Source organism: Gadus macrocephalus, chromosome 1, assembly GCF_031168955.1.
Source record: "Gadus macrocephalus chromosome 1, ASM3116895v1".
NCBI classification, from domain to species: Eukaryota; Metazoa; Chordata; class Actinopteri; order Gadiformes; family Gadidae; genus Gadus; species Gadus macrocephalus.
The window spans coordinates 8,641,231-8,669,226 of NC_082382.1; the positions used below are offsets into that span (position 1 = coordinate 8,641,231).

The 27,996-nt window shown below is 41.8% G+C and overlaps 3 protein-coding genes across 3 annotated transcripts in view; all 3 read right to left on the reverse strand.

Moving 5' to 3' along the window:
* Nucleotides 1-12,042, reverse strand: part of LOC132445430 (putative helicase mov-10-B.2) — a 17,074-nt gene extending 5,032 nt beyond the window's left edge. The window contains exons 1-15 of the mRNA XM_060048443.1: nucleotides 11,756-12,042; nucleotides 11,517-11,619; nucleotides 11,097-11,266; nucleotides 10,780-10,876; nucleotides 10,337-10,478; nucleotides 9,854-10,106; nucleotides 9,581-9,694; nucleotides 8,814-9,006; nucleotides 8,529-8,671; nucleotides 8,225-8,401; nucleotides 3,900-4,012; nucleotides 3,364-3,560; nucleotides 3,091-3,188; nucleotides 2,350-2,447; nucleotides 2,105-2,203 (exon numbers count right to left, since the gene is read on the reverse strand). Coding sequence (XP_059904426.1) covers nucleotides 2,105-2,203; nucleotides 2,350-2,447; nucleotides 3,091-3,188; nucleotides 3,364-3,560; nucleotides 3,900-4,012; nucleotides 8,225-8,401; nucleotides 8,529-8,671; nucleotides 8,814-9,006; nucleotides 9,581-9,694; nucleotides 9,854-10,106; nucleotides 10,337-10,478; nucleotides 10,780-10,876; nucleotides 11,097-11,266; nucleotides 11,517-11,619; nucleotides 11,756-11,886 — 2,128 coding nt within the window. The 5' untranslated portion in view covers nucleotides 11,887-12,042. The remainder of the gene's footprint in view (nucleotides 1-2,104; nucleotides 2,204-2,349; nucleotides 2,448-3,090; nucleotides 3,189-3,363; nucleotides 3,561-3,899; nucleotides 4,013-8,224; nucleotides 8,402-8,528; nucleotides 8,672-8,813; nucleotides 9,007-9,580; nucleotides 9,695-9,853; nucleotides 10,107-10,336; nucleotides 10,479-10,779; nucleotides 10,877-11,096; nucleotides 11,267-11,516; nucleotides 11,620-11,755) is intronic.
* Nucleotides 12,043-13,330: 1,288 nt separating this feature from the next.
* On the reverse strand, nucleotides 13,331-17,220 carry LOC132473465 (putative helicase MOV-10). The gene is made up of 10 exons (XM_060035408.1): nucleotides 17,121-17,220; nucleotides 16,911-17,008; nucleotides 16,701-16,799; nucleotides 15,357-15,459; nucleotides 15,112-15,229; nucleotides 14,817-14,996; nucleotides 14,634-14,693; nucleotides 14,418-14,537; nucleotides 14,217-14,305; nucleotides 13,331-14,124 (listed from the first exon to the last, which is right to left on the reverse strand). Exons 1-10 carry the CDS (start codon nucleotides 17,147-17,149, stop codon nucleotides 14,067-14,069), a joined length of 954 nt encoding a protein of 317 aa, XP_059891391.1. The 5' UTR covers nucleotides 17,150-17,220; the 3' UTR covers nucleotides 13,331-14,066.
* Nucleotides 17,221-19,621: 2,401 nt separating this feature from the next.
* Nucleotides 19,622-27,996, reverse strand: part of LOC132450640 (putative helicase mov-10-B.1) — a 9,816-nt gene continuing 1,441 nt past the window's right edge. Inside the window, exons 2-11 of the mRNA XM_060045908.1 lie at nucleotides 25,690-25,735; nucleotides 23,933-24,014; nucleotides 23,368-23,509; nucleotides 23,027-23,168; nucleotides 22,167-22,283; nucleotides 21,848-22,001; nucleotides 21,432-21,571; nucleotides 20,893-21,069; nucleotides 20,316-20,422; nucleotides 19,622-20,193 (exon numbers count right to left, since the gene is read on the reverse strand). Coding sequence (XP_059901891.1) covers nucleotides 19,985-20,193; nucleotides 20,316-20,422; nucleotides 20,893-21,069; nucleotides 21,432-21,571; nucleotides 21,848-22,001; nucleotides 22,167-22,283; nucleotides 23,027-23,168; nucleotides 23,368-23,509; nucleotides 23,933-24,014; nucleotides 25,690-25,691 — 1,272 coding nt within the window. The 5' untranslated portion in view covers nucleotides 25,692-25,735 and the 3' untranslated portion in view covers nucleotides 19,622-19,984. The remainder of the gene's footprint in view (nucleotides 20,194-20,315; nucleotides 20,423-20,892; nucleotides 21,070-21,431; nucleotides 21,572-21,847; nucleotides 22,002-22,166; nucleotides 22,284-23,026; nucleotides 23,169-23,367; nucleotides 23,510-23,932; nucleotides 24,015-25,689; nucleotides 25,736-27,996) is intronic.

Consider the following 27,996-nt stretch of genomic DNA (forward strand, 5'->3'; position numbering starts at 1 on the left):
TTATGTAATTAAAAATAAATGTAACGCATTTGTAAACATTCTCCTCGCACCTAGAGAGATCCCCATTCCTTTCTCTAAGTTAAAGGTGTTATAGTAGTTTGGCATTTAGCATTGGCACTGTAGCAACGACGACTGGTACTAACGCCAACCTCCTGACTTCTTCCATGTTTAGCTTTCTTTAGCTGTCTTGCAGCCTTGCGGACGTGTCCACTATGGCAAATTAACTTTGTCACCCCCGCCGTGGTTGATTTCAGGCATGGCCATTCTTACATTCTCCGCATGATCCCTCCCCCCCAGCCTTAAGTCCTATGTTGTTCCTGGCCGCGATGTGAACGTTTCCCTTTAAGAATCATATACACCCATTGTCTCGTTGAATATGCTCGGTAAACTGCTGCCTGCATCTTCCCATGATCATGCTGTTTATCACCTCAATGCAGGGCTCCAGAATAACTTTTTTCAGTAGGAGCCCTGTGGCCCCTAACTGAAAATTTTAGGGGCACAGTGCACACACCGTAAATCAACATGCCAATGTGATTCTCGCTTTTTTTTCACTGTATTACTAATAAATATTTTGCTAATAGATTACAAATTCAGTGTCACATTTTATTTGGAGTCTCATCCATACCAACTGTTTCCACGTGTGCACGCATTCGTTCGACGAGCACGGAAGCTTCACGAGAGTGCGCCCGCTTGTCGTGCCGCTTGACAGGACGCTGAGCCTCCTCTCTGCCCGCTCGCCTCTCCATTGAGAATGCAGCAGGCGCGACAAACGCCTCCCGGGTGAAAAGCCCTTTTTGGCACATAAAGTACCCGCGGGTACCCGACAGGTTGCACAGCAATCTAAAGCACCAGGCCAAACACCACTGTTAGTGTAATTCCCCGGCGTTCCATCTAATGTGTCTAATTTTTCCTTTTCCCTTCCCCGTTTAACGTGTAAAAAAAAAAAATAAAAGAATCTGGTTGCGCATGTGCGACCAGATTCAGTCGCACACTCTCACATTTTAGTCACAAAATGCGACCATTTGGTCGCAGTCTGGAGCCCTGCAATGTAGGCCAACAACTTGAGCTAGTGGACTCCAGCCTCTCCGCACTCTTCCTCCACCTCAACCAGACACAGCTGTGGATCATCTCAACAACTCCTGCTTATCAACTCCGGCCCTCTCAACCATTCGTCGCCAGATCGTAAAACAGTCCAGCTATGTTAGTAGCGTTCCTGGTCTCTATGTGTCTTTGTCCTAATATTCAATATTGTCGGGTTTTAACCCTTTACTCCTGGTTTCCACACCGGCCCGGCTGGCATCCCGTATCGACCAGCCGCTGCTCATTCCAAGCAAATTAATATTTGAACTTTACAACCGTCGTCTGTTCTCGTGTTGTTGGGCTTCCCCACCCTCGGACCGTAACAATGATAAAGGAATCATTTGGGCCAATAGGATGCTTCCTTATTGCCATTCCAATCTCAACTCTCCTTTACCCAAATGTTTTAGATAACACGCAACACTGTGCTCTCGGTAGTCCAACACAAAGAGTTCTCCTCTCTCCCGCTCTCACTGACGTTTTCCCCGTTCTCTACCTGCAAGAACTGTACCCATGAGCAGGACTACTCATTAATCAGGACTTGGCCTGACACAATAACAAACAGACCTCGGTCAAGCTGAGGGAAAAATAAAGCTATAATTCAGGATCCTTATTGTTAGAATATGATCGAAGCCTCTCAATAGCAATAACTAGTACTGTTAGAGGACGTCCATTAACAGGGCGCTGCATCCTCGAAGGATTACATTGCAGCCCGTTTTTGCAGACTATGGCTGCAGCTTCCCAATTTAATACTGGACCAATTTCAAAAATCTTTGTCGGAATTAGTCTCTCGACCCATAACTATCGGAGAAGAAGGCAGAGTTTTCCTTTAGGCATGTGCTCTTTAATGCTTTTGTGGTGTTGGGTGCTGCGGGACACATGTTCATTGTTGACTAAAGGGAAGAATCAATGAATTATGAATGAATTATTTATAGCGGTGAATGAAAACACATTTTAGTTTGGAAAAAACTGTGCACCTAGTTGCACATTTATCTACGATGTGTGTTTCTGTTGTGCACACACTTACTCATGCCGTAGTTCTGAACCAGGGGGGATCTGAGAATGGGTCCCAGTTGCTTGGGGTCTCCTGCGAGGACCACCTGACCAGACTCTGGCTGGACGAGGCCTTTGTTCAAAGGAATCAAATATCAATGATGATCAATAAATGACAAACACTATTATCCAAAGCATCTGAGGATGACGTATGGCTAATACATGGATATGCACCAATACCACACTAAAATAACACACACATAGAGGGACAGTCTGTACCTGCCAGCGGGATTATGCATTCAGTCTCAACAGCATGTCCTGCCTCGTCAACAAACACATGGCTGAAATGTCCGGGAGGGATTCCCCCTGTAACGAGCCTAACAGATAAAACACAAACTTGATTCATAACATACTCTTGGTTATTTTCCAAGAAGGCAACCCCTTTAACTTTTCGAACATGATTCTTAAGATACACTTGATTAATTGCATATTTCTTTCGGTGAAAGTGCCTTTTCAGTAAGAGTGTAGTTGACATTAGAGGGCTTAGGATGTGGATTCATACTGGCTGCAATTGCAAACGGTAAAAAATGAAGTATTAGCTATCCATACACTTAATGTGGTTATTGTGGTGGTTATGTATTATCATCATTTTTGATTGGTAACGCCCAAAGCTCAGCCTGTGACTGGTCCAAAGTGTCTATGTATCCACGGTTAGGTGTACGGCAGAATAATGGGTAAATCTAAATATTTAACTTCACAAGGTCCCAGGGCCGAGGTGCTCTCAGGTTGGTATGAACCTAGAGGACATAGCTAGTTGTGTCAAGGGCTATTGCTCAAAATCGTGCGGATAGATAATTTGCCCTTGTTGTCACTGTGTGCTGTGAATACCATAAGAGGCTGCGAGCAGCTTTATTTACATTTAGTCCTAGCAGTAGTATTTTATATTATTAGTCCTAGCAGTAGTAGTAGTGGTGGTATAGCAGCAATAGTAGTAGTTATTCAGTATTGAGTGTTAGCTACCTTCCAGCGGTGCACAGGGTTGTGACAATGATGGTGTAGTTTAGCAGGTCCTCTTTCGAGGGGTACATATACACATTTCCTATGCGGTTAGAGCAGCCCTGGGAACACATACATGTGCAACAAGTTATACAGTCACACTCCTCTACACATGACAGCCAGGCTCAGTTAATACAAGTGATGCACTGTGAGGACAACTGACAATGAATGCAATAAGCCAGTAAAGTAGCACTTGATTTCAGTCATTAAATGTGGAAATATGCATTTGATGCTGACCCTCAGTTCATTAGGAATTCTCTCAGCATCCCAGCTGCTGGCATACATGCGGTACACCTTCCGCTCTTCCACGTGCTCCAGGATCTTCTTACAGAGCAGGTCAGAGGCGCTGTTAGAGGGGGCACAGGCCAGGATGTGGCACAACTTCTGGGTCTTCTCGATCTGCTTAATGGCTTCCACCACAGTGACCGTTTTGCCTGCACATCAAACACTGTGTTCAGGGGAGAGTTGCGGCTATTTGGTAATCTACAACACGTTCTCAAAATACGTTGTCGTCATACAGTATACAATAGACCATGATGATTACGTGGTCAAATATGGTTACTCCTATGAAATAGAAATGATGTGTTGAACGTCTAGAATAAAAAAAACAGACAAAGACATTGTAGTGAATCCCTCGGTGTTGGACTTGCATCTTGGGAGAACTACATGTGCTGTCGGACTGAGATTCCTACATTGTGGAATCTAAAGTCAAAGAAAACAAGGGCACGGAAAACGCAGAGCAGCAGACCCTGAAGGCGGCGCACGGCACGCACCTGTACCGGGCGGTCCGAACACCAGGTAGGGGGCAGGTTTGGAGGAGCCAGCCACGATGTGCTGGACGGCCTTGTACTGCTCCGGGTTCCCCTCCAGCTTTCGGTCAAACAGCCTGGAGCCAGGGCAAGCAATGATGGAGGAGGTGGTTCAAAGGGTTGAGTATATGAGAAGGTAGTAAGCGGTTAATAATATAGCATTCTAACAACGGTATATATACGATTCTGCTTTTGTAGTGTCGATGCACTCTTCAGTATACTGACAGATCTACCAGTAAAACATGTCTTCATGATGTGGCGTTCATAGCTTACAACTGTTTAACGTTCACAAATTACCGCTGTAATATTCAAAGGTTAACACCGTTTAACCTCCATAGCTTACCACTGTTTAACCCCAACAGGTTAACACTATTTAACCTCCATATGTTACAAGTGTTTAACATTCACAGGTTAACACTGTTTAACCTCCATATGTTACAAGTGTTTAACATTCACAGGTTAACACTGTTTAACCTCCATATGTTACAACTGTTTAACCTCCATATGTTACAACTGTTTAACATTCACAGGTTAACACTGTTTAACCTCAACAGGTTACCACTGTTTAATCTCGATAGGATACCACTGTTTGACCTCCACAGGTAAACACTGTTTAACACTCACAGGTTACCACTGTTTAATCTCAATAGGTTGCCCCTGTTTAACGTCTATAGGTTAACACTGTTTAAATTCCATAGGTTACCACAGTTTAACCACTAGTTACCACTGTTTAACATCCATAGTTTATAATTACAGTTCATTCATAGGTCCCCATTGGCGTAACATATGTTTTTATTTTAAAATAAACCATGCGTAGGATGGGACATTGTGGATTCTTGCTCTCCTACGTTGGATTCAAGCTGAACCCAAATTCTTATTAAACTGCTTGAAGAGCAAATCTACTTGCCACTGCGACTTAATAATGCTTCAGCTTAGCAAACAAGGTGCTACATTGCTTAAGCGGAGGTGATTTAAACATGATAAAAAAAATAATTCGATTATTTTTTGATTAAGCTACAAAGATCAAAGTTAGGTATAAATTCAAGGAAGGTTGGGTTAAGTTAAGGCTATGGTGAGGTTTGAATGAGTGTGTATGTTGCCAGCTGTATCTGTTAATTCTCCCCTACAGGTATAAACATGTTGCGAGAGAATGGCACAAGACAATAGTAAACGAATATCCTAGTGATCCTATTCCCTATGTTCCACAAGAGAAACTGACTGACGAGGTAAATGAGCTACTCCCATCACGATTTTCCACATTAATTGAAGAAACATGAAAATGGTGGCATTCAATTTGCATCTGTGTCTATGATGCCCAGCCCACGCCAGCCCACTGTACTATTGCCACGTCATGGCCAAAGGCTGATAACAACCAAGCAAAGGACGCCCCAGCCCCCCCCCCCCCCCCGCCTTGTACTGATAGTAGTCCTGAATATCACTGAGACAAAAAAGGGTTAAGCCGTAGACACATTATAAAGGACGTTTTGCATAAACTGCGGAACCCAAGGCTGCCTACGTCAAAACATGGCAACTTTTGCATTCTTGTTGTGACTACTAAGAGAGTAAACAAAGGGAAACTTAGACACACTGCTAACCTAACAAACCTCGTACCCATCCCTCCAAACCAAAATCAACCTTAAAGCCTTAAATGATTTTATTACCACTTCTAAACTTGATTTTATGTTTTTTACTGAAACAAAATAACATTGCAACCGTTCTGATCGAGACAGCTCCTCCCAGCTACAACTTTTTTGATGTATGTATATCTGGAAAATGAGGTGCTATTATGTTAAAAAAAAATTACGTCAGGGGAAACATATATTTGGTGATTTTATATCATTTGAATACCTTTGTGCTGTATTCAAATGTTCACCCAGAGTTCTCCTTTTAATTATTTACAATGTTTCAGATATATTGGTGACTGATCCTTCATTGTCAGACCACATCTGTGTTTTCTTTAATATATATATTATTCACAATCACGACATACAGACTATATCAAATAATGTCAAAAAACAGTGAATCAATGAACATTCTAAAGTACTTTTAAAAAGGGCCATCTCCTTGCTACCACCTCTCAACACATGTTGTGCTGTTTATCTTGTAAAAAGCTTTAATTTGATTTTGTTTTAGATGTCCTTGTAAGGTTTAAACGATATCTGGGAAGCAAAAGGCACCCTGGAGAAAAGCTGCTTTTGTAATAGCCCAGAAATGAGAATGCAGGAAGGTTGAATCCAACTGGCGTAAAAAAACAACAACTTCATATTCACCATGACATCCATAAAGAGAGCCTCCTTGCCTGCAATTTAGACTTCCCTATTTGCAACTGTTGACAGCCTGACCAACCCCCCAACACAAATTCTACCTGATCTCCATTCCAAGCAGAATTACTATGAGTTTGCAGGCATCAGACTCGCCATCAATATCCATCGAAATCTCGAAAAGTAACGTGGCAAGGATGACATGCTTTAATGTCAAAGACTCTAAAACTCTTGAGGAAACAGAAACACACTAAAGCCATCCACCTTTTGCGTTGATGCCTTGCCTACCAACCTCTTTAAGAATGTTTTTGACTGACTAGCAATAGACTTACTGTAAATAGTGAACAGCTCTCTCTAATCAGGCATTTCCCAAAAGCCTAAAAACAACTACAGAGCAATATCAAATCTACCCTTCCTAAGTAAAATCATTAAGAAAGATAACCTAATCCCCAGCAATTTAATCACTTCCTGGCTTCAACTGGCTGCTATGACATCTTCCAATCATGATTCCGAAGAAGTGTAAGAAGTGTATCATCATCAACTTGCATTCAGCCAATGAATCGATTTTCTCACCGCCATGTAAACTCGGAGGATAGAGTTGTCCAATTGAGGATCATAGTCGAACTATGGCTTTAATCGGATTAAGCCGTGCATGTAAACGTACTGACTGAGACAGCCCTTCTTAAAGTTGTAAACGACATACGTCTTAACGCAAACACAAAATCTCAATACTAATGCTATAGAACTTAGTGCTGCATTCAACACTAGATCATACAATACTTTTGGATGGGTTAGAAAACTGGGAAGGGCTTTCAGTCATAGTCTTTAATTGGTTTAGGACCTACCTACAAGATAGGAACTATTTTGTTTTCATTTGCAACTTTGTATAAGAACCAACCAACGTGACATGTGGCGTCCAACAAGGGCCGATCTTAGGACCCTCCTATTCAACATCTAAATGCATACTATCTACAACATACTAGGGCAAACCATGCAAATTACTAATATTGACCATTATTGCTATGCCAATGACATGATAATCGATGTAGCTCCATCAGCAAATGACTATCTGCCCATAGATCTGCTGTGCATGTGCATTGAGCAAGTCAAAGACTGGATGTGCCAAAATGTGCTTAAATGAGGACAAAACTTCTATTTGGTGCTCAAATGTAAAAAGGCTTAAAATAACCCAACACCTTCCCTCTCTCTCCCTCGCAATCAAAGCCAGAAATCTAGGAGTTATCATGGATTTAGATTTACATTTCAACAGTCACATTCAAATCAGTTACAATATCGGCCTATTATCATCTTAAAAACTTAGCAAGACTTAGAGGGCTCATGTCCACTCAAGACTTACAAAAACTTGTGCATACCTTTATCACTAGTAAGCTTGATTACTGCAATGGTCTCCTCACCGGTCTTACAAAAAGCATCTAAAGCTTGTTCAGAATGCTGCTACTAGATTTCTGACAAAGACTAGAAAATCAGAACAAATTACACAAATTCTTAAATCGATACATTGGCTCCCCGTGCGTCAGAGAATTTACTTCAAAATCGTGATGCTTACCTATACGTACCAACATGGTTTAGGGCCAAAGTATATAACTGATATGCTTCCACTGCATAAGCCTGCTAGACAACTAAGATCTTCTGAGGCAGATCTGTTAATTATCCCCAGAATCAACACAAAACTTGGGAAAGCAAGATTTAGTTGCACTTTTAACTTTTTGCAGTTTTTCTACAATGCATTTTGTTTTACTTTGCCTTTATTTTCTTTTATCTATTTTCTTTAATGTATTCTTATGTGTCTTTATACGTTTTTATGTGAAACACTATGAGTCTGCCTCGTGTATGAAAAGTGCGACATAAATAAAGATGCCTTGCCTTGCCTTGCCTTGCCTAGAACACATTACTGCATTCACTGTCCAAGTAAGATGCTTCAAAAAAATATTTGCTCATCCTCAACCAGTCTGAATCCGCTCCCACATGTACTGTCAGTGAAGAAGACCCCTTTGAGCCAGTGCCCACCTGAGTGAGGGTAGTTTTGGGTCGGTCTCCAGAGGAGGAGGCCCGTTGGGGAACAACACCCCTCCCATCCCGTGCTTCTTCGCCATCTCCGCGGCCCGGTGCTGCAGACGCATGGGCAAGCGGCTCACCGTGAACTCAACGCTGAACTGCATGCCGTCTATGAAGCGATCCAGCAACCTGTAGTCACAGACAGACACCACAAAGGGATACTGTTGTGATTACTTGAGCGTAGGTTGACCATCGTGAAGTCAGGCCTAATACATCTGTGACATCATTTACGTTTTAGACCTTTGGACTATCTTACTTTGAGCTGAAGCCCAGTTTCACTTGATCCAGATTCACTGCATGAACGTAGCCACAATACTTCTCCCTGTTGTCCCCTATTGGGCACACCAGGATCCTGTCCCCCGTCAGAACAGACGGACGGTTCTCCGCCACGCCGGGAACCTGAGGATGACAGCAGGAGTAAAGATATCAGCAAGCCTAGTTAACAACAATGAGTTCATGAGTCAGTAATTAAGCGAGTGAGTGAGTGCATGGCCCGCTCTGAGGTAAGATGAGGCAATGTGTGGGAGGTGTGGGTCTCCACCTGCAGCACCAGGAGCTTCTTATTGCCTGGGTCCTTAGACATGGTGGCGTGTTCTCTGTCTTTGTTGGGGATGTTGTAGCGCTTGATGTCATTCAGCATCTGAAGCTCCTCGAGATAGAGCAGCAGCTCGAACCTCTCACAGTAGTTCTCCATGGTCAGGGTGCTGTCCAGCAGAGCTTTCCTACCTTGTGTGCTGCATATATACACACAATATGAATTGGTTATGTTAGAAATAGCCTTCATGAAATATGAAAATATTTCTCTGGTGGAAATATTATTAACCTCAAACTATAATTAGTGCTTAAATTTAGACCTAAAGCGGTTGAATAAAGTCGTGCTGCTTTTGGTGGAGCCAACGCCTACTAACTGCCTTGTGTCCTTGACTCATAGTTTCACAAATACAATCACAAGACTCCTTAAGAAGGGAGCCAGATCAATTCAACACATTGCTAGTGAGCCTCTTTATCTTGTAGGTACGTTTTATTATTATATGGGTATCACAAAACAATACTTATAAGACTAATAAACGATGACAATGAAGTATTGTCATTATTTATTATATTATATTTAGCTATATTATCATCTAACCATATTTATAGCATTTGAACATGAACGCTTTGTCTCTTTTGTCTTTCACTGAAGAACATACTTTGTGTAATTAATGGCACAATTCAAACGGGATAAAAAAGATATAATAATCTCGCTGTTCCTCCAGGTTCCAAGGGTGGCGCGAAAGGGGATGTACTGAGGCTCTATGGAAAACATACCTTGGATCCATCCTATAATCAGGGTTCTTAAGCGAGTCGATGAGCTGGTTCATATATTTTGGAATGTTGTAGTACTTCAGCTTAATCTCCATAATAAGACGCATCACAGACTCCCTGGTTTTGAAAATGAAAAAAAGAAAATGAAAATTGAAAAATGTTAAACAAGTGTTACCAATCACTTTTATAAACAATCACTTTATTGTGATCAAGCTCTCACAAACCCAAATCCATGAAACAATATGCTGCACAAATGGTTTGTGGTAGTCGTTGTACCTTTCAGGGGGCTGTCCATCCACGATAGGGCAGGACTCTAAGTGAGGCAGAGAAGAGATGGGGGAGAATCTGTAGGGCGCCACGGGGGCCAGCTCTTTGCCCAAAGAAGTGACCCGTTGCACTTCGATGTATCGCACAATGTGGAAAGCGACAGAAGAGGGCAGCGGGTCGGGTTTGAACTCAAAGGCCAGCGTTGCAGGGTAGAAACCCACCAAGCTCGTTTGGAACAGCACTTGGATCTCATAGCTGTCCCCTGTAGATACAAACAGGCATGAACACAATTCCAGTGCTAATAATAATACCTATTTTATTGTTACGTCCGTGTGGAGGGGGGAAATACTCTCATCCTTTACATCAGTAAACAAATGGTCAAATGTAAGAACCAATCTAAGTATCCCCCCATTACATTTTTTTTGCTTTGTTTTGCATGTTAGCCGCCTCAAACCACTTTATTCTTGCACCACGTATTAATTGTGGTCTTGCCTGGTGCTAGTGCCAGCGGGTGAGCACGGGTCACTTTCTGCTCGTCCTCCAGGGTGAAGTCCTGGAGCCAGTTCAGCAGGGTGTAGTAGGTGAAGTGGACCACCGATGTCCCCGCGTTCCTCACGCACAGACGCACAACATGCTGTCAGGAGGAAACAGAGGTGTAATAATCGTACCTGATCATTGCCCTGTGTTAGCTTATTGAATGTTGTTATCACAAGATAGTGTCGGATAGTGTAGGAAACGTTATCAGCATAGAAGGAAACATAAGTTAATCAAATGTAGGACATAAAATAGTATCTTGTATTTGTTCACAGCAGCATAACCTGTAATCTATGCAGTGCAGGACACTCATTGAAGTAGAGGGCAGCAGTGTTATCCTGCATGTTGAAGAGTGTGTCACAAGAAACAACATTTGCATTTAAGTTTTGAATCCTTAATACCTTGTTATCATCCTCCACGCACAAGCAAATCTTCCTGTCTGCGCCTTCGTGCTCTGAGCTGATGAAGACGCCATTCTTATCGGAGACGAACTGGGTCCTTTGGGTGTCAGAGGAGGAGGAACACAGTGTTAGTGAGGAGTACTGCGACAATGTGCTGACTTGTTTGATGCTGTACACATCCTTAATGCAATGCAATACTAGTCATATGAATAACATGTAGTACTAGTGTAGGGGGTAAATATTCCAAATACATACATAATGTATATACCTGCTGTTTTTTTTACAGAGACAAAAAGGCCACCACAAAAGGTTCTTACTTGTCTCTAGTGAGTTTAACCATGAGTAGGCTGGCCAGCTTTCTCCGGGACCTTGTCCCTGCTGGGGGGCACGGGGACGACCTCGATGGACTGGGACTGGAGGTCCCATTCCGGGACGACGCCGGCTGCCTCATCCGAGAGGAATTATGCCACTGATCCCGAGTTTGGGACTACAGGAAGTGTTTTTTTATGAGACATAGTAGTGGAGGACCTTTCACTGAGTTTAAGACATTACCATATATGCATCAAAGCACTCATTTATTGAGCAAGCTGATTATCTCTGTTATCTGAGGAGGGCAGAATAATGTACAGTATATGATAATAACATCAGACCCTGCTGGTGGACAAGAGCAGAGCACATAAGTACAGTGATAATTAACTTCCTGCCTTTACTTGGAGAAACGCAAAGGCATATCTCACCTTCGAGTCGAAGCAAACCTTTCCACGGCAGATGGTGGCTTTGCGGGTGACTTTTAGAGCATAAAGCAGCGTGCCGAAGTTCGGACCCTTAATGCATTCATTCCTGAAATTACACCGATATATATATATATTAAATATTAATGATAAATAGCAATGCGATAATAAATAAATGTATTTATTATCGCATTGCTATTTTTTTAATGTTCAACGAATAGGTCTGGGCTATAAAGATAACTCACCTGTATCTGAACTCGCTGTTATAGATGAGTTTTAGTTGATGTCTGTCATCAAGCTTGGCTCGCTCCGTCTCTTTTAAATATTCACGAAAGTCTAGTCCAAATACGACGGATTGAGATATGGTAATCTTCATCGTAACGGTCTGTTAAACCTGCTGTTAACCGAAGAACTGCCGAGACAATTTGAGTGGTAATGATCTAGGTACTAGGTTTTTATTCTTCCACATTGATGATGGGCGGTTTCTTCTTTGGAAGAAACATACAGACAATAATGGCTAAGCTGCTTTGGAAGAAACGAAACTTACATTAGGGTAAGTGTGGGCGTGTCTGACAGCTCACAGTCATGCGCCTTCATGAGTGTACTACAATCCTGAAAACAAAATCTAGTCATTGGGCGTTTATGAATGCAATTATGGTAAAGATTACAATCACAATGCGGATGATGGATATGATCCGGATTCGTTTTCCTCTCTGAATGCTCATGTGTTTGACATACATGTGGACAAGTATGTCAAAACATTTATGACAAGCAAGATTGTTTTATTGTATTTAGGCCCACTAATATATATATATATATATGTAAGGTTGTTAATTAGACAGGCCACCATGTGGCGCTGTTTACCGCGATTTGAATATTGTGTCTCTTGCGGGCCAACGTAGTTCGTGTGTGCGCCATCTTGTTTCATGTTTGACCCTAATGGTTCCAAGGTGAGCAGTGTTTTAGTTGTCTTGCACGATCTATATTTTAAATATAAGTTTAAACCACTCATCCGTTCAGTTTGTTTGGTCAATATGTTGCATAGGATGTTCGTTTACCTGTTGAGTGTTATGTGGTGTGTGTGTTTGCGTCTTATATGATCTCGTACAATATGATTTTGTCTACTGCTTAGTTTAATGTTATCGTCCTTTTCTTCTTTTATTTGAAAGAGAATGTTTATTTAATTATAAATTTTATGTTTATATGTATTTATTTTTTACATTTTGTTGGGTTAAAGAGTATTTTCTTAAATCTTGTTTTATGTTTGACCCTAATGGTTCCAAGGTGAGCAAGTTCCAAGACGACAAATGAGGAATTTCCACTGTTGGGGAATAAATTGCCAAGCGTCTTCCACAATCCCGAACAACTGTGTCCCGTGGTCCTTCTCTACCCATCATACAAACAATCCAACACAACGCAGAGTCCAAGGGTCATAGAGAGGCAGCGGGACATTTGGGTTACATATATATATATATATATATATACAATTATGCAAATGATTACCTACACATAGCTGATAATAGATATGAGCCAACGTCAAGGTTTCGTTTTCCTTTCTGAATAAACACTCCTTCTCAAGAGGTCATTTATGTAGACTTTTTTTATTTTATTATTGTGTGTAGGCCTTTGTGAAAAAATGCAAAGTTGGCCATTATCACTTATATGTGTATCACCTTAATTTGTCTGCAATATTAATCAAACAAGTCACATTCTATTTAGGTCTTTATAACTCAAGTTTCTGAACGATGTCGTGGCAATTTCTTTAAAAGAGTTTGCGTCTAAGACAGATGAGATATTTAGATGCAAAAAGCACACAATACTTTTAGGCAATTGGTGGTCCTATATATTTGTAATAAAAGTACGAACAAAGATACATCACAACATGCATCAAAAAACAATAAAACAGGCATACACTACAGTAATTTGAGGCCTCAGATGGGAGTTTGCCCTGTGTCTTACTTCATACTCTAAAGTGGCTAAGTCAGGAGTTCTTATACACTTAGATTGGGTTCTTGAGGGCAGCTGTCCCCCAATAAACCAAAAGCCTTTGTTAACCAGATGGTAATCTATTGATTGAAGTTCCTCAGGATGTCATAAATAAGGGGTCGCGTCCGTGCCATGTAACCCTTTGTTTCCTGAAGCTCCCCAGGGTCGTGGAACAGGCCCAAATCAACAGAAGATAACACAGGAACAGAGTGAGAACAGATTACATCATCAACCACAAAGGTTTACATTTTAGATGACCCCGAAGGAGAGCAGGACGGCAAGAACAAACACGGAATAGTAAACAAAACCTAAGTTCAAAACGAAAAACTTTATGATTATGATAGATTTTCCATCACAACGATGGGAAGGCCTAATGGTCAAAAAAATTCTCCTCTAATAGGCTGATGCAACAATGTCAAATAAAATGTGAGGTTTTTAGTCCTTAATATCATTTTGTGTGGAGAAGGTGTATGTGTGTGTTTGTGTGTGTGTGTGTGTGTGTGTGTGCGGAGGTTGTATGTGTGTACGTGAGTGTGGTTGTCAGTGTGCGTATGTGTCCGTGCATGCACGTCAATCGGTGGTCATGGTCTTGGTGTAACCTCCGTGTTCTTTGCAGTACTCGATGAACCTGCGGAGAGAGCACAGAGGCGACCATCAGTCCAACCGTCCTCTAAGGATCTATTGATCTGCACTGATGAGAGGGGTTTCTGTTCCTCTCACCTGCTCCAAATCCTGTCCTTTGTCAGCGCCTCTGAGTTCCCCGCCACGATCAACAGGGCTTGGGCGCGGGTCATGGCCACGTTGAACCTCTGGGGAGAAACAGGAAGATAACATAATAATTACAGGAACAACGTCATGACAATGTGGCCTTGACTGAATGGATAGATGAGGAAGAGTGGTGGAAAGCGGAGTGTTGCTCACCTTGGGGTCAGCAAGGAACCCCACGGAGGAGGGGGGTCTGGGGTCCCGGCTGGTGCTTCTCACTGTGGACAGCAGAATCACCCGCTTCTCCTCGCCCTGAAACGCGTCCACTGTGCAAACCTGAGATCAAAAGATGGCCGATGACAGATTTAAAACAGTCCACCAATGTATTTAATAAGTTGAAAAGTAAAAGGCTAATCCACTGCCACGTATTACCTTTAACTTTGCTGTGTTTCTGGGGAACTCGATCTTAAGAGCCTTGTTGATCCTCTCCACCTATGAGGGACGTCACCGACTCATGTTTTGGTTGGGATGATGGCATTAAGAAATCCAAGTTTTAAATAACTTCTACGTAGGCAAGGTTGATGTGCACAGCTGCAAGGCACAGTTGGTACCCACTTGTTTCCTGTATGGGGCAATGAGGCCTATGTCTTCTGGGGGGACATCTTCCAACAGTGCTTTCAGATACTGCATTAGAATCGCCACCTCGTCTTCGTTGAACAGTGAGGCGTTGAACAGTGAGGCGTTGTCCTCGCGACGCATGCGTCCAGTGACCTCATGGAAGATCAGCGGGAATCCCTTCAGAGCCGATGAGCGAGACAGAGAGGACAGTGAACGCGGCGTTTAAGACATACGATGAGCTGCCTGCTGTTTAGCTCCCCGAGGTGCGTCCGTGTGTGTGTGCAGTCCTCACCTTGCTGGGAAGGTGCTTCCATTCACATAAGGAGTTGCGGATATCCTTATCGGCCCACACCTGGAGTTCGCTCTCGTAGAACAGCTCATTTGGGATCGTTAGAAGTCTGCCATGAGACCTGGTGTTTAGCAGAGCAACGACTAGTAAACATTCAAAAAAGCTGTATAAAACAGAAGCCATTGGGACAGAGATATTTGAAACCAGACTAGAGAAAAAATGTTGCATCCTGAATGGCATCGTCTCACCTGTAGTTCCTCAGCAGCTTGGTGATGAAACGCTCGTTGTACCCCGTTTCCTCTGTCTTTTTGTACACATTCAACTCCATCAGACGCTCCAGCATTGATACACCTGTACAGAGTGGGATGTTAAGTTAAACACCTGTACAGAGTGGGATGTTAAGTCAGACACCTGTGCAGAGAGGGAGGTTAATTGATACACCTGTGCAGCGAGGATATTAAGTGAAACACCTGTACAGAGAGGATGTTAAGTGAAACCCCTGTACAGCGAGGATATTAAGTGAAACACCTGCACAGAGAGGATGTTAAGTGAAACACCTGTACAGAGAGGATGTTAAGTGAAACACCTGTACAGAGAGGATATTAAGTGAAACACCTGTACAGAGAGGATGTTAAGTGAAACACCTGTGCAGAGATTGAGGTTAAGTGAAACACCTGTACAGAGAGGATGTTAAGTGAAACACCTGTACAGAGAGGATGTTAAGTGAAACACCTGTACAGAGAGGATGTTAAGTGAAACACCTGTACAGAGAGGATGTTAAGTGAAACACCTGTACAGAGAGGATGTTAAGTGAAACACCTGTGCAGAGATTGAGGTTAAGTGATACACCTGTGCAGAGATGGAGGTTAAGTGATACACCTGTGCAGAGAGGGTGTTAAGTTAAACACCTGTGCAGAGATGGAGTATAAGTGATACACCTGTGCTGAAATGCAAAGAAACTTTGAGTAGTTAACCTGGAAAGAGTGTCTTGGGTTTGGGATCAAGGTCACCCTGGAAAAAAAAAAAGGTTTCTCCATACAACCCAGGCCCTGCCGCATCCCCTTATGAGGTGCTATGCAAGGAAACGGGAGTGTGGAATGGCTGCTGGGGGTCAAAGGTCACCCAAAGGAGCTAAGGCAGTAATAATACCTGAAAACGAGCAAGTCGAGCAAGAAATAACCAACAAGTTCAAAAAATCAGTATGAAACTTACATATATTTACATATAATCAGAAATGGTATGAACAACTGACACATATCTTAACCAGTAGTTTAGAGAAGTGAAAAAGAGAAGTGAAAAAGCACAATGATGATTTGAATTCAAACAACTGGTCTGAATCTGGATAAGACCCTGCCATTCCGACTCCAGTTTCTATTAGTCTGCCTGCAAGCAATAAACAAGACATATTCTCTGTGCAGAGATGACAGTGTAGATGTTAATATGTTGAGTCACACACCTTTGTGTGAGTCACATCGATGTTCTGGGTCACACCTTAACATTAAGGAATGTATTGAGTCACACATGTAGTGAAACTGATGTTTACACAGACACCTGTATTGAAACCTATTTAAAGAATATAACAGGGCTCTCACCAAGTCCATGCTTCTTGGCTAGGGGGGATTTGACGATGGGGCCCAACTGTTTGGGGTCTCCTGCCAACACTACCTGGCCACGCTTTGGGTCCAGTAGGCCTTTTCATAGAAAAAAAAACATATAATGTATCATAATAATTGGTGGGATGTCTGAGAGAAGGATCTGACACACTGCATCATGTATCTGATGAACCCTGGCTGGTTTCCCACCTGCCAGGGGGATAACCCCTTCAGGCTCTGCAGGTTGTCCTGCCTCGTCAACAAAGATATGGCTGTAAAAGCCTGGAGGGATGCCTTCCGTAACCAGCCTAGGGAGAGACAGAGAGAACACTTACAATCCTATAGAGAACAGTTATCTCATGTTATTAAAAAAGGCTCATAGAGGATGGCTGTTACTCTTATGTGGAGCAGGACAGGTACCTTGAAGCGGAGAAAAGGGTGGTGACCATGATTTTATGCTTCTCCAGCTCTTCTTTATCGGGGATATAGATGCCGCCCTCTACCCAGTTGCAATTGAACTGTGCACCAGGGACGTGCACAGGGGGGTTGCTCAGGTTGCTTGGGCAACTGCCCATATGCCCTCCTCGACTCAGGTTGCCCTTCCGAGGAAAAAATAAAATATATATATATATTTTTTAATCATTTAATGGATGCAGAATTTAATTTAGGCCTAGATACAAATAATCGCCACTCGAAACATTTCATAAAGTAAGCGTAGCCTCATTCAATTCCGTTCGGGCACTGAGAGTAAAAGTCAGAAGGGGGAGGGCAAACTCTGCCGCGCGGCAACAGCCGCTTTTGCTGCCTCCCCTCTGCCGCCCTTCCCTCATTGAAATGAATGGAGGCGGCAATTTGCCCGCGCGGCGTGTGAAAGCTGCTTTTCCTAGCAGCAGCGCTGCACGCGACCGGAACACCGGCACCTGTGAGACGACTGCCTTGATGTTCTCGGAAAAGGTGCATTTGAGATGTATAACAAACAAACAATCATCATCACGTTTTATGAAATGAATTACAATCTTCATAAATCCAGGCTCAGTTTGCCACGTAACGTTTAGCCTAAATAATCAGACAGCTAGCTAGCTTGCAGACAAGCAGCCCGTTATCACATAGTCTACACATTTTTTGGTAGGCAAACTAAGCTACATGTCTGCTGATAGTTAGTTTCTAACATTTCGTTTTAACAAGAAGAATAAATGATGGAAGTAATGCATCACATGAATTCTTTCATTCAAAATGGTTCATGCCTAAATCTTATCACTATTTTGGGTATTGTTTGTTATTGTTAAGTGAAGCCGAAATGCCCAGTGAAAAGAGGAGGATTCAGGAGAGAGAAGCTGTGTTCGAAATCGTTCCCTATACACTCGTTATAGGGAATAGGGAACGAGAATTCGGACACTACGCTGAACATTTCTAAGCGTCAGTAAATGCGCCGGGTATTTGTGTGACGCAGAAAGATGCGCCCACATCATGTAAACAAACCAGGCACTCACGAGGAAAGCTGGAGGTTGTACTGATGTTGAATGTTACATTTCCTTGTTCAAGTATTTTTTTTTATTAATTTTGAATGTTAAATATTCTATGTTAAATCCCAAATAAATTGTTGACATTTCTAAACGAAAGCCGGAGACTCCATCATTAAATGTATTAGTTTTCGCGGTTATTCAGCTTCTTCTTCTCCTCCGGAAAAACACGACCGCATTGCATTGTGGTATACGGGAGTAACATGTAGGGAACATCGTATGTACCCTATTTTAAGTCCACTATATAGTGCCCTATATAGTGGACCACTGAGAATTCGAACACCCTACAAAATGGCGTGCACCCTATTTAGTGCACTACATCCATGATAGGGAACGATTTCGAACACAGCTAGAGAGACAACTAAAGGAGGCAGCAAAGAGGAGCACATCACTACAGGGTAGTGATGTGCTCCGAAATCCGAAATCAGTGTGGTCAAGAGCGGCTGTCTGACCTCCTCCTGCTGTCCATAGAGAAGGACATACCAATCGACAAAGAAGAGGTTCTGAAGGCTTCTCTTTTGCTTTTCCTAAAGCTTTGCATTTTTAATATGTCAATTTGGAGAAACTTATCAGTGACTTGATAGGATGTTGTTTAATTATGTTTGTGTTCATGTTATGTTCTTCTTCTTTGTAGGGAAAAACGGTGTCTAGTTACGGTTATACAGAGTCATAAAGCGTGAGAGATCGAATATGTCCAAGTCCCTAATCAGCGCTGATGGTTCGTCCAGAGCTTCGCCTCCGTGGAAGGTCTGCTGCAGAAGAAGGTGATGAGTTCCTGTGTGATACACTCTTATGCTGTATCCTCCTCTCGATGAGGTGTGTGCGTTTGAGATGTGTATGGTTCTGTGTGTCTTTGCTTGACCTTGCCTCCCAGGCCCTAGTGTATGCATGTGTATCTTCTTGTGTTCTTCCTGACGGGGGAGAGCCTCACAGAGTCTCCTGTTTGTGGCCCTCCCGTTCTGAGGATGAAACGGTGCATTGTCTGAGTGTTTACCATTTGCCGGGAGGAGAGATGGGGCCTTGGTTCTGGCCTTCACCTGACCATGTTCTCATGTGTGTGTTCTGTGTTAAAAATTGACTATATTGTAACGTGACTGCCATGTGTTATAATAATAATAATAATACATTTAATTTAGAGGCGCCTTTCAAGACACCCAAGGTCACCTTACAGAGCATATAGTCATCATTCAAAACTATGTAAAACAGACTAGGAATAAAAGGAAAACAGAGGTTAAACATGAAGAATAATAATAATTAATACCACTCAAAGACGCCTAAAGTGAAGTGGGGACCTCACTAACCACCTCACTATGTTTTGTGTTGTGCTCCTCAAGCTAGGGTGGGAGTTAGCTATATTTATAATGTACATGTGATGTGCTCAGCAGGTTATTTTGCCCAACATCTTCAAGTCATGTTTTTCTGCATTATCTTTAGTAGTAGTTATTTCAGTGTTTTACTTATTTGTATTAATATATTAATAAAGACCCTGTTAATCTCAGTCCTTCATATAGCCTGTGAGTTATTATTTTTTTTTGGGCGAGGGGGGTGCCCTTTTTTCAGGTCAGAGCAACTGCCCCTCAAACTTCCTGTGCACGTCCCTGCTGTGCACGCACGCACACACACACACACACACACACACACACACACACACACACACACACACACACACACACAGAAACACACACACACACACACACACACACACACACATACAGACACACACACACAGTCATCAATGTCTTTGCATTGCAATTTAATATTTCACTAGGTGTGAATAAAGAAAAGGCCCACCTGTAGATTTATTTCACTTTCCTGGCTTTTGGCGTACAGGCGGTAAACTTTTACTTCAGGGTTCATAATCTTTTCACAGAGCAGGTCAGTGGCAGAGTTGGTGTGGGCACAGGCAAGGATGTGGCAGGAGGCATGGGTCTTCTCTACCTGCCTGATGGCTTCCACCAAAGTGACTGTTTTACCTGCGCACATTGCAAGCAAAGATCACACTTTAATGTATTATTCATCATGATATCATTCAATCCTTTAAGATAAACATAGGATCCAGGCTTCAGGGGGCCGGGGGGAACCTGCTCAAACGTACCAGTGCCAGGGGGTCCAAACACCAGGTAAGGAGCTGGCTTAGAGGAGCCAGCCACGATGTGATGCACGGCCATGGACTGCTCTTTGTTCAGAGTTTGGTCAAACAGACTTTAAAATAAAAGGTCTGGGTTAATAAAGCTGTGAAAAGCTGTTTTAATCATCAATGAAACTATGATCATCAAAGGTGCTGTGTGTAAGATTTAAAGCTGTTAATGGGTGAAATGCGCTGTAAGAGAATATCTGTTTCGAGCTGACTGCGCCTGCCACTGTATGAGCCTATTTCAATTTTAGGCTTGGTTTCTTGTTTTGTTATGGATATATTATACAGAATTGAAACCTATTTGCGCCAGTGGATGAAGCTTTCGTATTTATTTAGAAACCTCTACGGACACCGTCTCTAAAAACATTTGGATCCGGAGGGGATGGGCTAGCTTCTTCCCACTGGGAAGCATTTGCAATTGCTGGCCGAGTTTGTGTTCGCTGTTAGCCACCATGTTTCTCCCAGATTTAGCTCGTCTGCTACCAGATTTTGGACTGTATATTTAAAGTCTGATTAGTGAGAATAAGGGTGGTCGGACCTGAGTTCCATTGGAGGGGCGTGGCTGGGCGTGGGGCTGGTCCCAGTCGGGAACAGCACCTTCTCCAAGCCGCCTGTACCCGCCAGCTCCACTGCCCTGTGCTGGATACGAGTGGTAAAGCGGCTGATAGTGAAGAGAACGGTGCACCGCATGGTGTCCTTGAAGAGCTTCTGCCGCCTGCGGTCATAGTATAGAAACAACTCTCACTCAGACCCCCTAAGACCAACCAAGGGAGTTCATAAAACAGGTTTGGACAACATTAATAATGCAGATTACCTATCTGTTTCTGCTCTGAGTCTTGTTGCTATTTGTTGCTATTTACTATTTAGTCATTTAGCAGATGTTTCATTGCATAGCAACTTACAGGAACGCCATGAATACAGAATCTTGTTATTTTGACGAGCAGGGAGGAGTGTGGGGGCTTTGTCAAGGATCGTACTCTGAACCTTTACGGTTAGAATTATTTTTTCGATTTGTGACATGAATGCAACAAATTGCCACTGTTGAAATTGGTAGTAAAATAAATGTTGGGTTCTTACCGTTTGCCAAAGCTTAGCTGTACCTCATCCCCAATGATGTTATGGACATAGGCTCGGTGCCACTGGTAATCCCAAAGTTGCCTGATCTTCACCTGGTCTCCTGGCAGACAAGATCGAAAGTGCTGCCTGAAACCTTCCACCTGAAGGATATAGTGGGAGAAAGAGACAATTGAGATATCTCTAGTGTTTCAATTGGGAGGTTTACTCAGATAGGTGTGTATGTGTGTGTGTGTGTGTGTGTGTGTGTGTGTGTGTGTGTGTGTGTGTGTGTGTGTGTGTGTGTTTGTAGGTGTGTAGGTGTATGTGTGTATAGGTGTGTGTAGGTGTGTGTGTGTGTGTGTGTGTGTGAGTGTGTGTGTGTTTGTGTGTGCGTGTGTGGGGGGGGGGGGGAGCAGTCTTGGGATGGTACTCATAACCTTCATAAAAAACAGTTCCCCGCTTCTGGTTAGCTGAATGTCATCCAGGCAGGATTGCCTCGTGCTTTTGGTTCGTTCGTACTCCTCCAGATGCAGCAGTAAGTCAAACCTCTTGGCGTACTCCTGCATTCTAAGCTCTTTTTCCAGCAAGTTCCTAAACAAATGATGGAGAAACAGTTGAGTAACAGCATTTTTCCCTACATTGTTGATCAATTAACAAATTAAAAAACGCACCCTCTTGGCTTTCCGCATCCCTGATGCTTGACCGATATACGGTTGATTTCATTGATTTCAATATAATCATCCTTTATAAACTTACTTTTCCTTTGATGATGAGCCACCATTATTGAGGTCTCTTATGATACTTTTGATGTCAGCAGGTAAACGATATTCCTTCAGACGAATCACAGACTTCAAACGTTTACTTTTTGCGGTTCTAGTAGGAAGAAGTTAGAGGGATTCATTAATTTCACTAACAGATGCTTTGTGTCCAATGACAGAGCAGCGTTGGGTAACACTTTATAATAAGGTGCCATAATAAATAGCAAACTAGTCATTACCTAAGCCTTTGTTAATATTTTTTAATTGTTACTAAAATATCGGTTTAGGGGGTTAATAGTTAATAGTTTTTCCATCATTAATTACATATTAGTTGTTTGCATAAACCTAACCCAACCATAACACACAGCCCTAACCCTAACCCTAACCCTAACACACGACCCTAACCCTAACACACGACCCTAACCCTAACCCTAACCCTAACACACGGCCCTAACCCTAACCCTAACACACGACCCTAACCCTAACCCTAACTCACAGCCCTAACCCTAACCAGCGAAACCCTGTGGTCAGTGAAAAAAAAACGATTAACTTGTGCCAAATAGATATTTTTGTAACAATTAACAAATATCAACAAAGGGTAAAGTAATGACTAGTTTGTTATTTATTATGGCACCTTATTATAAAGTGTTACCCAGCGTTGTTGTAGCCTCCATTTGCTGTTAGTGTTTATGCGTTCATATCATACATGAGGGCTCATTTGGGCATTGTCTTGTGTGTTGTTTTTCAACCAAAAGTTATCCTAGTTGTGTATCATACCTGTGAGAGACTCTTTCAACAAACATGTTTAACGGCGTTTTTATTTTGTATTCGCTGGTGGAGGCTAGCATTTGCACCAACCTGCTTTTATAGCTGACTTCAATCGGACAGTCAATTCTGAATGCCTCGGACCCATTGTTTGAGTTGAAGTGGAAGACCAGCCTTGCACAGAACACATCAGACTGGGGAAAACGACAATGCGCTCTGATTTCACACTGTTTTCCTATAGCAGAGAGGAATTTGTTAATGTAATCATCTTGTGAATCAGTAAATAATTAGAAAGAAAATGTGGAATTCCCTAATACACCTTCAATCGTCATGATATGTAGAAACTAAAAATCGATTAATATTTAATGATCTATCATAATCACACTATCATCACCCACTATCATGAAACATAGGATAGATTTTGATCTTGATACCTGATACAATCCTAAATGGCTTCCCTGTGCTGATTCCATGGTCATCATGGAGAGTTAGGCCGGTAGTTTCCTGCTCTGCAGCATACTGGTTAAGATACACACTGTCGTCACCTGTGTTTCGCACACGCAGCCGGAGTACCGGCTGTCAGAGGAGAAATGGAAACATGAAAATTGTGTTTACACTAGAGTTTTGAATCTCTCTTCAAATCCTTGAACAACAACCGTTGTGAGATTGTGATGCCAAAGGAAAGAGATGTGGACATACTGTCACAGAACTGAGGAAAATAATTGGTTGTGGTGCAAATGTGAAACCTGTAGATGTGTGTGCATATCAATTGAGGATCTTGTGTAAACTCCTTCTACGTGATAACAGACGATTGTGAGGGTGTTGTGTATAGAGGCGGTTTGAAATCTAGATTCAAAATTCTAAAAAGATATTGCTCGTGTAAGAAGTTACACAGTGTGTTTGTGTGTGTGTGCATGGTACGAAACAAGCAAATTGTTTTGAGGTCTTCCCTGCCCTCCCCGAAATTTGAATTAGTTATGTTTAACACATGCCACATACGTCTTCTTTCTCGTACAATGTGAAAACCATGCATCCATCCTTTAGTCTTGCTCTGTCTGAGGTGACGACCACATGTTCAGCCCTGAGGGATTTGGAGAAAAGCCATTAGAATTTCCATCAGTATACAAAAGCACATAATAATAAATTCATAAATAAATAAATGCATGCCAATTTCATGGATATGAAACAAATGAATATGGATAGTAAATCTTGAAATAAATAAATGAGGCAATACATATATAAATACATATCAATATAAAAATAACAATTAGTCATATAGTTGAATAAATAAATAGATATGTTTTTTTTTCTATTATTTACTTCAGATTACTTTTATTTAATATTGCCACATTTATTTACTTTAGGGGACTTTAATTTCATGATGCCTTAGAAAATGACCACCACAGTACTGAGAGAAAACAGATGCCCTTAAGCTACGTAGGCTAATTGTGCAACGGCGCATACATTATCGACATTGGCCTGCCTTGGTGGGACTACATTGTTCCGAAGATGGACTAGTACTAAAAGTGCATAGCTAAGAATAATGAAGTCATTTCTGTAATGATGAAAGGTGAGACTCATAATTTTCAAAAGGAGGAATGAAGAAAAATGTATTGGTTGATTACTTTTTTCAACCCCCTCCCTGCCTGACGCCTGCCAGACGCCCAGTGCTGCTTTATATTCAGTGATTCAGTGATGTTCTGGTGCTGTTGCTTTGGTTTGAGTCTCTGAGATAACCGCGCCCCACTCATTTAAAAATAACAGATGTAAATATTAAGAGTTTGGAAATAAATGTGTCATAATGGAATTAAAGTCCCCTGACATAAATTAATATTGAATTATGAAATAAAGACTTAATAAAAACGTATCTATACTATATAGACTGATTTATATATTCATGTTAACATTGATTCATATGTTAATTGCCTTGTTTATTTAGGATTTCAGGATTTATTTCATAGGAATATTTAGTTGTTTCATTGGCATATTTATATTTAATTATTTATTTAATTTTGACTTAAATGGCATTCCAAACTAGACATCATAAAATGTCTTTCAGAGCTATTATCATATTACAGTTTAGAAATGTACGTTACGTCATTACTTTTGGATGTAAAATAACTAATAAAGGAAAATGTCATTAAAGGACCTGTCTGGTGATGAAACCATTGTTTTTGTCTATAGCTTTATTCATTAGTTTGTCACCAATATTATTTGGTGAAATGAATTTGCTGTACCCGTTCTGCCAAAAAAGCATTTGGTTGCACCCGTGCCACAAATATTTACATTTAGGGCATTTACCAGACTCTTTTATCCAAAGCGACTTGCAACCATTCATACACACACCAACAGTGGATTCAAACATGGAAGGCTACAGCAAGCTCGTCAGGAGCCTTTTGGGTGAGGTGTCAGGGACACCTTGACACAAGTAGGAGCCGGGGATAGGACTACCAACCTCCCGGGTTACAAGTCAACCCGCTCTACCTCCTGAGCTACTGCCACCCTCCGATACTGGATACTTGTTAAAAACAAACATGAGGTCATGTTTGTTTTTAAGTGCCCGCAGAGGGAGTTGAAGTTAGCATAATCATGAAATGATGTTATTTATGGTATAATAATTTACATTTGAGGGAAGGGTGTATGCATGCTCAAGTATTGTCCTTTAATATGAACAACAAAGGCTTAGCTAACATGGTAAAAAGTAAGTAGCGACTTTAAGACCAAGGAAGTTAGCGAAAGAAGTGTAATTTACTTACATAATGTGTGCCGGACACTATTCTTGATTCCGTCTTCTTCAGCAGCCTGAGTTAAACCCCCAAAAAACACAGATACAAATTCAGCCTTATTCTGCATCCGCTTTACTTGCAGACCTGAAAGGGATGTGGTTTGGCAGACTAAAACCTCTCTTGCATGTCTCCAGCCTTGAACACTCTCTGAACCAACGACCAGATACCTTCTTTCCCCTCCCACACTAGATAAGGCCTCCAGTGCTACAGGGACTACAGTGGAGACTCGATGATTCCCTTCCAGTTACACAAAGGCTCCTTAAACACTATGTCTTTGATACACACTAAGACACAAGCAAAAGATGGAAACCTTGTCTTAATCTGGACCAAAGGGGGGCATGAACCTTGAACTCAATGCTCACACACAAACTAGAGAATGGGTCCATCTTCAAAATCGACATATCCAGACTGGTAATATTAAATGGCTACTTAATGTCAATGTTATCAGGCTGGTGGTTTGAGAGTAGTCCAATACAATCCCAATCAGGGTATTTGTGAGGCTGCTTAACATAGGTCCTATCAATAAGGTTATCAATCATTTTGATGGTGCAAATTACTAATATATAAAGTGCTACTTTCTGTAAGGTATAGGCAGAATATTGTTATTACGTTGTAATAAGTGCATGCATTCATACCCAGATTGGAGGTTAATTCTTATCCACCTAACAATTAAATAACATAGCAGTCGCCCGGATACGTGCAGGGTAGTTCTGCTTATGGTTTGTTTCAAAACGGATAATGCAAAAATGTGGTTTGGCATCTTAGATCGCACCGGTTTTTTAGTTAAATGTAACAGCACATTGTTGTCTCTTCTTCCAACCACTATTAATAAACAAATACAAAACAGATTTTCACAAATAGATAACTTATCAATCATGACTGATATTAATCTGATAATATTTATAATGTAGCATCTGTTCATGAACCAAGAGGAAATCCTGTCTACATATATTTATTTTTAATTAATTTAGTGTTTGCAAATAATTTTGAATCGGTCGCCAATGTCAAACAAGGAGACTGTTTTGATGCCTATTGTCCAGTGTTCTTTCACCAGCTAAAGTAGAAAGCATAAAGTCTATTTTTTTAAAGATTATTTATTTTATTTTTTCATACTCGGGGGGGGGGCAGGGGGGGCCAAACCTCTGACCAGGGGGGGCGTGGCCCCCATGTGGCTACGCCCCTGCTCAGGGCAGACCTTTGACAGTTATGAAGAGTTCCACCAATGAGTGCAGAGGGCTACCATTCAATGCATAAAGAACGATCTGAAACGATACACTGTTCAGATATAACTGTCTCAAGTAGGCCTACTCTAAATTTCCTTTCTAGTGGCCATTATGGAGTCAGGAAGATAAAAAAAGTTAGTAAAGTTTGATCCAATGCGATCAAATCATATTTGGAAAGATAATCATTAATTAACATGGGCTATTGAGAAATATCTTATTCTTTCATATTAATTCATCATCATTAATTGCACCAGCGTATGCATGTACTTATAATTGTACCAGGGTTTTTTTCTGATTGCTGCTGGGAAAAATGTGTATGCCTATGTATGCTTAAGTCCAATGAGATCATTTCGAAGCCAAAATGAATATAATTGACCTGAGGAGCTGCATAGGGTAGGAGAGCCTGACTGGCTGTATCTTTATCGTGAGCACCAGAGCGCGGAACTTGGATGATTTCGCTAAACGCAATGCGTCAGGCATAGGCCTACTATCCAATAGTGAGGTCATAGACGCAGATATTAAGGTACGGCCACACCAAACGCGTTACCTGCGTACCACGCGTATAAAATCGGCAATTTTTCCATAGGGAAGCATTGGTTTACGCGCGTATGAGGTGCGTACACGCGTATCATGCGTACCAAGCAACATTTTACTCGCTGTAGGGGCGTATGAGGCGCGTATATATACGCGCGTACGCGAGGAGTTCAAAAAATTTAACTTTTTACGCTCATACGCGCCGCAATAGCCAATCAGCGTTGAGCTTGACCCGACGTCACTGGCAGAGAGTATAGTGAGCTTGGACAGAAGCATACGGCCGACATCTTTCTTTATTCTGTGTGGAAATAGTAACATAGTTACGCCATTAAATGCTTTTATGGAAACATTTTTAGCGAGAAATGTGCATTTTACTTTCATAATGTTCGCTCGGTGAATGTGAAGGATGTTTGGTTTGATAGTTATGACGAAGAGGGAACGCTCCGTTCACTTGCATGGACAGAGTCTCTGGTTACTAAGCAACCTCAACGTCTTGGCGGACTATATATCTGCTGATCAA